A 13,510-nucleotide genomic window follows, 5' to 3' on the forward strand; every position below is an offset into this window, starting at 1 on the left:
GGCCAACCGGTGGGGACAGCGGGGACGACTGCATGAAGAATACACGCAGAACACCTCATTATCAAGCACTCAGAGGTATCCAGTGACAAGGACCTAAAAATAGTGGATTCTTTTCTGGCCTGTCTGAAAAGGTTGCATTGTACTGTGGCATTCAGAATGTGAGAGATAACATAACTGACTTGAGCGCACTGCGGACTATCCTCAGGTGACACTAAATAATTAAAAGACAGGAAGTACTAACGGCTATAAGATTCATATTGCCAGGACATAGAGGAAGACAGCAGTCTCAGAGCTGCATTGTTAGATCATTCAGTAAAGTAATCTGTACAATATAACTGAAACCATTTGAATGTATGTCTGCTGGAATGTTGTGGAATGTATCTGTTATGAAATACACTGTAAAAAAAAAACAAAAAAACAATTACAGTAAAAAAAAAAAAAAAAAAACTGGCAGCTGTGGTTGCCAGAATTTTACAGTAAAAAAAATACAGTAGCAACATTTTAGGTTTTACGGATTTAAATTTAAATTGAACATATATTACATTCATTTCATTAACTGATATAATGTTGATATACAAATCTATTGAATTACTTAAATATGTTTTGTACCTTTATAATACACTGGTAACCACCAAAATGATGAGAAAGTCACGTGATGAACCAAAGCTCATCACATGCAGCTTTTCCAGAGGGAAAATACTAAAATATGGAGGGTGCACAGTGTCATGTGAAAAACCTAAGAAGAAACAGTTATTTCAACAAAACATCAAATGTGAAATGTAACGCAGGCAATTCTGGGGATGTCAATCTGCGGTTTTTCACTGTAAATTATACACTCTGTTTCCACTTCCAAAAACTGTACATTACTGTGAAATTAAATGTAATGTCCAGTTTTTCACCGTATAAAGAAGGGGGAAAATGTAGCATTTGTGCATTAATATGGACTTGGTCCCCCTTTGCTACAGTATAGCCTTTACTTTTTCTTCGAAGGCTTTCCACAAGATCTAAATCCTGCCTAAACCCAACCCCTGAAAACAATGTTTGTAAAATATGTGTTATTTTATTAATTTGCAGGGCTTGTTGTGTCTGTTTTATGGAGGCCATGTCTAAACAGGCCAGTAAAAGATTATTAACTACTACTCTTCCTTTTAATTACATGTCTCGTTACAAACTGGAAAATTTATCCAAAATCAGGTAAAAAACACATAAGACAACACTGGTTCAATGGTTCAACGTTGGTGGGGCAAATGATTCAAGGGTTCACTGAAATAAGTGCTACGGTGTGATTAATTAAATTCAAATTATGGGGAGTTGAGTAGTAGCTTTATTTGTTTAAATAAAAATAGCTGTTTATTGTGATACATATATATTGTGTATAACACACACACGCACACACACACACACACACACACACGTGTGTGTGTGTGTGTGTAGTGAAAAATCTGATATCGTGACAGCCCTACAGCAAACTTTAGAATTGGGACAATGCAGTCAGGCCGGTAATATCCTCCTGGCACCTGCCAAACCCAGACTCGCTCATCAGACTGCAAATAAAAACAAAGAAGCATGATTCATGCCAATCCCAAGAAAATATGTTCTGCTTAAAATGTTTTGATTACAGTATGGACAAAATGAATGCATAGCTGGATGTTTTTGTTTTGGTTCCTTCAACCAAAGTATACAAAATATACATCATAATTGAGATAATTATGATAATAGAAAAATAGAAAATCTTTAAATTGTCAGGTTTTTAATCCAGTATATTAGGGTTTATGATTAGGACATGAAAATATACTGCAGAACAGAAATGCTGCATCTGGTCTCCATCTGCATCAGCTGTAACCTTGACTCATGTGTTGCATAGCTCAGCACTTCAGGTACGATGCATTTGCATGGGGGTTGTTGCTGCTCTTACTTTTAAAAAGCTGTCCAGAACCTTTGTAGAATTGGCAGGGTTGTCTGCATTAAGAATAGAGCTTTGAGTACAAACAGTTTTCTTTGATTATAGATGACAGCATTTCATTCTATTGTTGATGACTGAAAAATGACTGCTGTGTTTATGCTTTCCTTTCTGGCTTCAACTCAAGCCCGGTCACCTTTTATCCAGGCTCAGTGTATGACAGACAGGACAGGTCACTCTGATTGTCAATAATCTCTGGGGGGCTGGGATGTGGGTCAAGGGTTTGTTGTGTGTGAGTGTTTTTGTAGACCTCTCAGGTTACGCCATGGTGGATAAAACCATAGTAATCAAATCACACAACATTGAATAAATCAGCAGAAACTGGAAACCAAACTGTGTGAGAGAGGCAATTATTCATAGCACAGTTTATTGTGTAAACATTCTCTGTCTCGCTTTCTCTTTCAGTCTGATAGAAGCATTGTTATGATAGATTAGATGTATTTGATGCATGGCATCCTGAAGACATGCTTAATGTCGGGGCATGAGAAATAGAACAATAAAGCCCAACTCAGTGGATTAACCATTAAAGAAAAAAAAAACTCTGTAATCATCTTTAACAAAATTTCATTAATTCCCTATCAGAGATATTTAGAGATAAAAAGCAACATGAAATCAAAAGTAACCCTAATGCACTTTCAATTCTTATTTTGCGTGATTAATTGACTTTGTAATGTTTCGTAAAATAAATTAATTTGCTCTGCCCTTGAAATAAGTAGCATTTTTTTGTCTAATGTCGGAAAATACTTTTTCAACTTATTATTACCCTCTTGATTTATTTGGTCACAATTTCCACTGGATGAAATCAAGTCCTGCAGTACATTTTCTCCCCTCATTAAAAATCTTGCTACCCTGAATGTCAGATTATAGCAGTAAATAGGTATTTTATTTTATTTTATTTATTATTTTATTTTATTTTGCTCTATAGTTCGAGCATGTTCTGAATCTGAGAAACATATTTTGTCAGACTTGGTATTTATTGTGCCATCAGAGTTGACCATAAATCTTTTTAATCCAACTCTTGACTTCAACAGTGACCAGGACAGGTATATAAATTGATTTTATTTTTACTCTTTTCATTTTTATGCAGCTGGTAGAAAACTAAATTGGTCACAAACAGCCATTTACTATAGCATTTGTTTATAAGCAGAAGGTGTCTTCCAAACAGAGGCAACAGGCTGAGGTCTGAAATGCTGTCAAAGGCCTCTGCGAAAGGAGAGAAGCAAGTTAGACAACATTCTGGTCATTAACTCCTCTGGAGAGGCGTAAGGGTTTGGAGCTTGTCATTATAGCTCGACTCAGAGACCTACAGATATCATGCTAAGGCTGAAAACTGGGACATAGCATATCCGTATGACACATGAGTCACAGTCAATGTATTATTTCTATTTCTGAAACTCTGTTGGGTGGTGTAGAACACCTTTCTGAATAGGATGGCAAAAGTTATAACTTGAACTCGGCATAATTTTCCTCTCAGATAAAGATTAGAGACTTGTGATCGCACTATCTCTGCTTTGTGCTGCTGGTTTGTGTCTGCAAACTAAAATTATCTGATCAGTCGTGCAATGTTGTAGTGCAATCATTATTTTTTCCACGAGGCATACAAATGTGGTTTGGCTTCAAAAGGATTTGCAGATAGTGAGTTCACCTTGTTTTCTGTGGCATGTTGGCGTGGCTCTCTCATGAGAGAGTGTCTCTCTCAGACATGCCCCTTGTCACCACCACATTCATAAAAAGGCTAAAAAAGATTTGCTGGATATCTATACGTATTTCACATTGCATTGCACGATGCCTGGGTTTATTTTAAGGTGGCAGCCAAGGTTTGCTGCTTTAACTGGAGATGTTCACTCGGTCTGGATCAGAGTAACCAGGCTGTTATCTTCATTTTTCCAGATGGTCTGCAAATTATAGATCTAAATGAACCCTCTGATGCATGTTTAACTTGATGTTACAGTCAAACCTCCATGGTTTGACCCTTTCTAATCATTTTTTTACGACTGATCTCTCTGTGTGTCATTGTGTTATTCATTTATGATGACACAAATTCAGTATGGCTGATGAAAGTGGCAAAGCAGCAAGTACAGCCTACCTTTTATTCCAGATGATCCCGATTGAGAAATTTTCATTCAGCTCTACGACTATTTCTAAAACTACTTAAAATGAAATAATGATGCAACTTTCCACAAGATATTTGGTTTAATAGCAAATTGCAGTTGGCTTCCATAACATTACAGCCCATGGCGTCCAATACAGCAGGCAGATTACAATATATCTTTTAAGGGGACAAAATAGATTTTTTTATTATTATTATTACTATGTGATTAAATAATTGATGCATCAGATGGTTAATGGTGATTTGAGAAACCCATTTAGACAGTTCTATAAAACACGCATTAACATTCTTAAAGGGATATTTCACCCCACAACAAAAATACTGTTATCATTTGCATACCTTAACTATTTTTTTTTTTTTTTCATTTTTTAATGAAAACATATTTTTAAATGATTTTAAACAAACAAACAAGCAAACATGGGTTGGGCGCATGGGTTATTATGGTTAACAAAAATTGAAACTGAAAACAGCAACATCAAAATGGTATTAAAATAATTTTAGTTAAAATAAAATCAATGATAACTGCAATAAAATAAAATAAAATAAAAAACTTATTTCAGCTATCTGCTCTCTATTTTAACTTGATGTACTAAATACCTAAAACTAAAACTGAAATAAAATTTATAAAAAATATATACACAAAAATTCCAAAAATAAAAAACACAAGACCTTTATTGAAACATAAACTGAAATTAAAAAAGGTAAATATAAACATTTATATTAAAAACATATTAACTATTTATAATACCAATTATATATAATAGTATCTCAATAATACTAAAATGACACAGTTTGGAATTACACGAGGGTGAGTAAACAGTAATATCATTTTTTTTTTAGGAGAGTAACCAATAATAAACAATTGGTAGTTCAAATGTGTGTGTGTGTACCTACTTAACCATATATTGGGGACAAATTTGTACCCAAACGTGAGCAAAACCTGGCAAAACTGCCAAAAACCTCCCTTTCGGGATGTCCTCATTTGTAAAACTGCTTTAAAAATAAAGTAATCAAAGTTTTTTTGAAATTGTACAAATGCAGAAAGCTTTCAGTAAGAAGTAGGGTTAGGGATAGGTTAGAAAATGTATCTCTACAGTGTATCTAAAACAATAGCTAGCTAAGTAAGTGTATGTGTGTGTGTGTGTGTGTGTGTGTGTTTGTGTGTATGTTTATGTGGTTTATGAGGACACAAATTTGTATAATGACATGGGTATAACAGAGGTATTACAATATGAAGGTGGTTTATGAGGACACTGCCTATGTCCCCGTAATTCAAAAGGCTTAAAAAACATACTAAATGGTGTTTTTTTGACAATCTAAAAATGCACAAAGTCTCCTGTGAGGGCTAAGTTTAGGTGTAGGGTTGGTGTAGGGCAATAGCACACACAGTTTGTTCAGTATAAAAACCATTACGCCTATGGAGAGTCTCCATAAACCACAAAAACCAACGTGTGTGTGTGTGTGTGTGTGTGTGTGTGTGTGCATGCGTGTGCATGTACCTGGTATTTATCACATTATGGGGGCCAAATCTCCCCACGAGCATAGTAATACCAGTAAATTTTGAACTTGTGGGGACATTTTTAGGACCCCATGAGGAAAGAATCTTATAATTCAAACAGAATTAAGTTTTTTAAAAAACAAAAAATACAGAAAGTTTTCTTTAAAGGGTAGATTTAGGTGTAGGGCGATAGAAAATGTAGTTTGTACAGTATAAAAACCATTACGCCTATGCAGAGTCCCCATAAAATATGGAAACACAACATGTGTGTGTGTGTAGCCAGCATGACTCAAACTTTTAGCTGGAAGTCAGAGGACACTGAGTATTATTTTCATGAACTTGACCTTTGGCTCTTCAGAAGAGTGTTTATGATGTCATTCTCTTTCTCTTAAATTAGCAGTGACGACCAAGACAAATTAAACAGAGCAACCCCTGAAACCATTAAAATTCCCTGCATCAAATTAGGCTGTTATGTTTACAGTGAAAATGAAAAGGCAATTGCATTTAAACAAGGGGAGGTTTTCTTTGAACATATCTACACTTTACTCAACCAATTACCTCTGCGTGCGTCGAATCATTTCCTAAATAAATGATAAAGTGCATAAGCGCATACTTTATTAATGTCTATTCCTCTTGCTTTTAGAGCTTGCTTTTAAATTCAGCCTGCCTAAAAAGCCAATTCCCTTTGGGAAGACAAGATCACCCTTTCCATTTTGTATCTGTTCAAAAATGCCCCAGTGACGATTAGTGACGATGTGAATGAGTCATGTGCGCCACTCATATAGAAAAGTGCTCCGTGCGCCATCAAAACGGATGTCAATATGTCACGGGTGAGATGACAGCATGCCATAAAGTAAAATGAGACGTATGCCACAGCAGGTGTGGTGATAATGAATGATTTCATCATGAATGGTTCTCTCAGAAAGTCTGGAAAAGAGAAAAAAATTATTTCTGACATCATGAAGTATGTAGATGGAAAATATTACTATAGTCAAAAAATTATTTTACTTTTCATTTATTTTGTGTGTGTGTGTATATACTGTACATACTGTATATATATATATATATATATGTGTGTGTATACTGTACATACTGTATATATATATATATATATATATATATATATATATGTGTGTGTGTGTGTGTGTGTATACTGTACATACTGTGTATATGTATATGTGTGTGTGTCAAAATTATTGTTTTTTTTTTCTTTCTTTTATGCCGAAAATCATTAGGATATTAAGTAAACATCATGTTCCATACAAATATTTTGGAAATTTCCTACCATAAATATATCAAGATTAATAATATGCATAAGGACTTCATTTGGACAACTTTAAAGACTCAATATTTCGATTTTTTTCTTTTGCACCCTCAGATTCCTGATTGTCGAATAGTTGTATCTGATGTCCTATCCTAACAAACCATACATCAATGGAAAGCTTAAAAACAAAAAAAATGACTCTTATGACTGGTTTTGTGGTCCATGGTCTCACACACACACACACACGCACGCACGCACACACGCATATGTATATGTGTTTTTTTTTTTTTTTTTTTTTTTTGCCATACAATGAATGCAATTAGAGTCCAGTGTTGTTTGGGTGAACTATCAATTTTAAGTTTAAAAAAGGCATCTTGAAATACAGCTTTCCATATTAAAATTAGACCTTCCTGTCAACGCTCTCCTAACAATTTTAATAATGTGAAACAAGTTAAATCATCAGACGTATCACTGTTCTTAGATCAGCTCGTGCAGGTTAATGCATTTTGAAATATTTCCTTTGTCTTTATAAACCAGAATGAACAACAACATTAATGTGATGGGGAGAATGATTGAATAGCCAGTTGTTCTTTTCGACACCCCTGTCCAGGACTTCCTGTGCACTTGTGACACCTGACCCTGAAAACACATTTAAATCTAGAAAGAGGAGTGTCTGGAAATACGTGAGAAGGGTTTGCTGTGCTGTCACCTTTAGTCAAGAGTGGTCAGTACCACAAACAATTCTGAACTAAAAAGCTGAAAAATGACAGGTATTAGTATTTATTTGCTGATTTTGTCTATTTTAAATGGCAAGTTAGATATTATTGTGAGAGATCTTCGATAACAGTTATTAGGAGAGTTTAAGAATTAATACAAATAATAAAAGATTTATCTTTTAAAGAAATGTAAATGTTACAAAATATAGAAATGTTATCAAATCCTGTGACAAAAGTGGGAAATGAAAACGAACGGCTACCATGCGTGTTGTTTAACTGATATTAAGTTCTATAAAGGCTAGTGTAGTTCTTTGGGAATATGGGATGACAGTTTCCTTTGGAACTAAGATCTGACAGACTCTGTGCAGAGTCACTGCGTAAAGAGAAGCGCGGGCAGCAGCAGCATCCACTGAAGCCACGCAACGCCAAGTGCGTCCGTTTAGAATGACGCACGCATAACTGTGAGACAAAATATGCATCGACTAACTCTCCTCTCCACAGTTTCCTAATATACCTTCCAAAAATGAATAAGAGACAAATTGTCATATCCATTGTCCGCCTTCATTCCAAAGTACTAAAAAAAGAGCACATGAAACAGCATTTCAAAGATTTGCCATTAATTTTCAGTTTTGCATGACAAAAACACCCCATTCGATCAAAGCGCAGAGAACGAGATATTATGTAACTCCAAAAGCAGCGCCTCTGTAATGCTTTGATTTTAATCAGTGTGCGAATTAAACTCATTTTCGGGGTGATATGAAGGCATTGTTATAAAGGTTATTTTTCAGGAGGTATAATCTGCGTCTCACGCAACCCAGATTGTTATTGTGCTGGATCAGCACAATTAGATTAGATGAAGTCAAAATATGCATTTTTTTTTTTTTTTTTTTTTTTTTGCGTTCTAATGTCATTTTGCCCTTTCACGTGATCCTTCTTGGTGGGTCCACGTGATTCTTTTCAAGACATTAAATACATTATTTTATATTTAACGTGAGCTAGGGATTACGCGGGGAATTTCTATTATATCGCTTACACATTTTTATGGTTCTTTTTCTTTTTTTTTTGTTTAAAAAAAGTTATTTAAGCGCCACACTACATTAGCCCACACAACTTGATCTACATTTGACTGAATAACGCGATGTTATTCAGATGTCAATTAAGCACAACTTTCTGATGGAAAATAAAGTGCTAATGACGTCTGTAGATGTATGGTGTTCCAAATAAGCCAGTTTTGCGCCCAATTCCCTCCAGAGAACACACTTCAAGTGCTATCCCCTTTCGGAGTGAGCGGCTATAGGCTAGTGATGCTCACTTTGGAATGGAATTGATTTATTATGAAGGCTGTTCAGCGTTGAGCCTGCTGCTGTGCGCACGCGAGAGAATGAACCGGTTGGATAGGATGAAGACGCGCAGCCCGCGTGGGAACGGCACGGGTTAGTTTGCACCGGCGAACTCCGCTCGCGCGTCAGCAAGACTTCTTACAATTGTCGTCACATTCCGCTCGCAGGACAACATTTATCCGCACGCGCGCAAAACCCGAACGTCGATTTCTCTTATCCGCGCGCAGTGACGCCTCCTCGCTGTCATGTAGGGGCTTCATGTGAACGCATTACTGTTGACCGGTGGGACACAAACAGAGGGTCACTCTTGGTGTGAGGAGCTCGACGTGAAGAGGATCTGCCGTGTTTACAAGGAACGAATCATTTTGGAGAAGAAACAGAGCAAATAGTGGCAGTACTCTCAGAAAAGTTGAGTTCCAGCCGCAGGGGAGCAGGTCGAAACGCTTATCATATCTAACAGGGAACACTGGCTGAGTGTTGCGCGTGACTGGGATCGTGTCTGAATAAACACCTGCCTCTGAGGACCTTAAGAACTCAAACCTGACAGAAGATTATTTACCGAGGATCAAGCGTCCATTTGAATCACTAAATAATAAGGATATATCCGCCTGTATTAATAATAACTCATCTGGAACTGGGTGAAAATGAGACAGCGGTTCAAATGCGCGCAGAATTCACTCGTTTATTTCCAGTTGTAAGCGCTGCCCTGACCATCCTTTGGGTGCATATCTGTTGTTTTTCAAACAGAGGTCTGTCACCCCGGAGCCGAGCATCCGGACAGCTGCATCTGGAGCAGAGGAGCGCTGTGCTGTTTGAAGGTTTCTGCAGAAAAACACTGGAGCAATGAGTCGCATCCTCCATCCACAGGTACGACTATCACCCCATGAAAGCGCACAGTAGCTTAACTCGTAAAATATTAGTCATTTTAACAGTGAAGAGAATGGAAACATGCTACAATGCAATGCCAACCTTTTAATTGGTTAACTGTAAATTACCCTCATACAGTGAAAAATTGTAGAAAACAACACGTGCAATTTTGTTGTAACACTATTTAAACTACAAATTACCTTAGCCTATAATTTGCTGAAAAAAGGGGCAATACACATAAGTGTATGACACATTATTATTATTTTCCTCGAGAAAGAGGCTTTCCCAGAACCCTCTACACACACAATCACAGTTGTTGAGAAGCCATTAAAAAAGTTAGATTCTCCTTATTTGTGTTCATAGTCAGAGTGTTTTATGTTGCATTTTATGTTTCTTTAGTCATATCTGAAGCATTATTGTAGTATTTTGTGTATTAACCTAATGGTATTTTGTTTGTGTGCGTAACACTGTGCTCTTGTCAGTCTGTTGGTTCTAGTGACAGTTACTAGAGGCTTATTTTTATGAAAGTACATTGTGTGGCTTTCCATTGTATCACTAGTGTTTGGTGTGAGTGCAGCACAGTATCAAATAGATTTTAACGACTCCAGTAGATTGGTATTTTTACAGTGTAATTTACATATGCAGTCATACAAAAATCTGCCTTTTAAACAACGTTTAACAAAGTATTTTTTTTTTTACAGTGCGCATTTTTGCCATTCAAATTTTTCTGCACTGGTTGCGTTTATTATAATTATTATTATTATTATTGATGTTGGAATTAAAAAGGCTTTTTTTTTGTCCTAATTTTATAATTTTTTTTGTTTGTTTGTTTGTCTTGTCTAAATATATTAGAATAACATTTGTCATTAAATTATAATTTGACACTGACATTTTAAGGCAAACAGTGGAGGCAATTAATGACTATCCTTCGACGGGGAAGATCATTGCCAATGTGAGTCAGCAGTGTGTGGGTGTGCTATTGAATTCTGTAGACAGTTAATACAAGCAGGGACAGGACACAATCCCCTGCCAGTCCTCAGCTGAGCCGCAAGACATTTGAAAAGAATATCAATTCTACCTTATAACAGAAGCCTGGCAATGCATCACAAGCATATCATAGATTCAAAATAATATAACATGTCATCACTGAAAGGTAAAGAAGAAAAGAGCCTTTATTTTTAGCCTTATAAAGGATGCAGCAAGTTTATTAGTCTCCGCTCTGGACCGTGGCTCACTTTTGCACCATTACGAAGTAATGTGCTGAAACTCTGACAAGTCAAAACATGTGTTTTATCACTTTCAGCACTGCGGATAGTATTTTTTCCCAGAAAAATGACTTGAGTGACGATTGATCATATCTGAGTTTTGAAATACTTAGAGAGTGAAGACACGGTACTGTGATTTTGGCTTTGCCAGTGTTATGAAATGTCCCATGTGGCTGGCAGGGGTGCAAAGAAGCAATTAGGATTCCGTACAACTGCTAATCGACTTATATTTCACTCTTTTTCATTGCCTCAGCACATCAGCGTGGTTACTGTGATCTCAGAGGAAATTTTGTATTCCAAAAATGCCACATTTCATTCCTGGCATTTGAAGGCTGACTATCTTTTTTTCTAGCAGCTAGAGGTCAAAAGGTCAGATCTGAGATGATTGACTGGTTGTGCTGATGATTGCGATAAAATTGAGGCCAGAAGAAAACTGAGCCATCTGTGAGGAAGAAAGGCTTATGAATGTGTAATCTTGCCCTCTTTAGCCATGAATGGCATCGTTATCATTTCGTTCTCCTCCCTTTAGCTCTTTTTATAGCATATTTCCATCATGATGCCGCCGGTTGTTTACAAGTCAATTGTTTGCCCTTCATTTACACCTTGGCACACCTGACGGGAGCTCGGAAGGCATCCTTTACAACCCGTCCTGCAGGAAACGAGAGTCTTTGAGGTCATTCGCCCCACAGACATGTGTTTGTTTGTGTGTTCATTGCACCTCACAGGAAGAATAATTTCACTTGTACACATGACTCCTTCGGCCTGGTTAAGCACCGGAAGCTTTTGTCAAATTACAGTTGACCCAGTGCAGTTCAATAAGCACACAGGTCTAATTAACTCATCACAGGAATGTAAGGAGCGGAAAGGATTCTCGCTTTGCACAGACCCAACATCTTCAAGCTTTTAGATACAGACAAACAACATTTCAGATGCATACGGTGGGTTTATAAGTTTCTCCTCAAGATGTCAGAATTTTAATGTCAGAAGAGCCACAGTCTATTTTGTGCTATTCGTCACAGTCTGGCTTATTTATTTGCTGCCTTGATTCATTGTGGTTGTGGCTATTTGGCTTCTCTCACACAATAGTGTACACATTGAATGGTGTACATGTCTCATTATGTTCTGTTTTGAAGGAGAAAGGCTGTTCGAGATATGCTTGCGGTCTTTTGCGAAGAGTCTGTAGAGCTTGAACAACCTTTTTGAGGGTACTGTTGAGGTTTAGGGGTTTCAGACTCTTCCAAATGCATTCAGCACTCACATAGCAACAGCAGGTACGGCCCATTATTTTCTTGTTTTGATATCCCAGAGGTCAATACCATGTCTATGATTTATCATGGTTCATGCGCCGCAGTGTCTTTGCGTGACTAATCGAACATGTACTGAGTATAAACACAGATGAGGATTCGCAGAGCAGCGAAAACCTCTTAAGTACTTAGAACTGGACTTTGCGTTGGGCCACATTGTTCTTTTTGAAGACAGGCTCACTTTCTCATAACCAGTCAAGGCGATTATTGTTTTTTTATATATACTGCAGTGTAAATCGTGGCTTATTTAGTACTAAAGCCCTGCTAGGTATTTTGTGTCAGCGCTGTGTCTCTTTTAGGAGCTCTTTCAGTGATTGCTCCTCTGCCGCATCTCCTGGAAATGTAGCTCATAATAATGACGTTAAGCCATTTGGGAGTTCCCTTTCTGAATGTATCCTTTCAAATCCCCTCTGCAATTCTCAAACTCTGAAAACGAGCTTGCTGCTGAGAATTGCAGGATCTCGAGTTTTCCATCTCGTTGCCATTTAGGGATGTTTTTTGTATGCAACCCTATGCTCCTCTGTCACTCAGAGTTGAATAGCTTCAGATCATATTGGTCTTGAATTGGTTGTTTGAATATTTCTTGGTTCTCTGCTCTGGGTGACGTGGGAGAGATTTGGGGCAAGTTTGAAATTAATGTTATGAAAACAGAGATTAGAAGCAATTGTTCACATAGCTTTCATCATTGCAAACTGCATTAATGGTATTTTGTCATTTTCTCATTACCAGAACAAGCCACAGTTTAAATCAGTAATTCCCAACCAAGTCCTAGGGGAGTTCCAGAGGGTCATTGGAAACATTTTTGTTCTGCTGATTTTAAATTGATAAAACAGAAATACTACTATACAGAATCTATGCAGAATTTAGACTACTACTACTAATAATAATGGGTTAAATCAAGATCAATCTTATATTGAATCTTATATTTTCAGTTCCTTTTTAAGGAAAGAAAGCACAAAGTATTCCACAAATTATAGACACACACACACACACAAATTTATGTGATAAAATGTGCTGCGCTAAATGATATCTAGTGCATACAGTATTTATAAATTATTCTTTCAAATCTCGTTAACAGACTACAGGTTCACAAATTCATTCATTAATTGGACTGAATCTGTGAGTGTATTTTATTTTATTTTATTTTATTTTACTTTTCTTGGTTTGAATGCATCATACAGACATG

The 13,510-nt window shown here is 36.8% G+C and overlaps 1 protein-coding gene across 2 annotated transcripts in view; it reads left to right on the top strand.

Moving 5' to 3' along the window:
* Positions 1-8,919: 8,919 nt before the first annotated feature.
* Positions 8,920-13,510, top strand: part of crhr1 (corticotropin releasing hormone receptor 1) — a gene marked incomplete at its 5' end in the record, with an annotated part of 127,732 nt that continues 123,141 nt past the window's right edge. Inside the window, one exon of one of the 2 annotated variants that reach the window (XM_079379718.1) lies at positions 8,920-9,755. Coding sequence is in view for 1 of the 2 variants with exons in the window: in XM_079379719.1 (XP_079235845.1) it covers positions 9,732-9,755 (24 nt within the window). The remainder of the gene's footprint in view (positions 9,756-13,510) is intronic. The other variant, XM_079379719.1, reaches the window with a different exon arrangement.

The sequence above is a fragment of the Barbus barbus genome, assembly GCF_936440315.1.
Source record: "Barbus barbus genome assembly, chromosome: 3".
NCBI classification, from domain to species: Eukaryota; Metazoa; Chordata; class Actinopteri; order Cypriniformes; family Cyprinidae; genus Barbus; species Barbus barbus.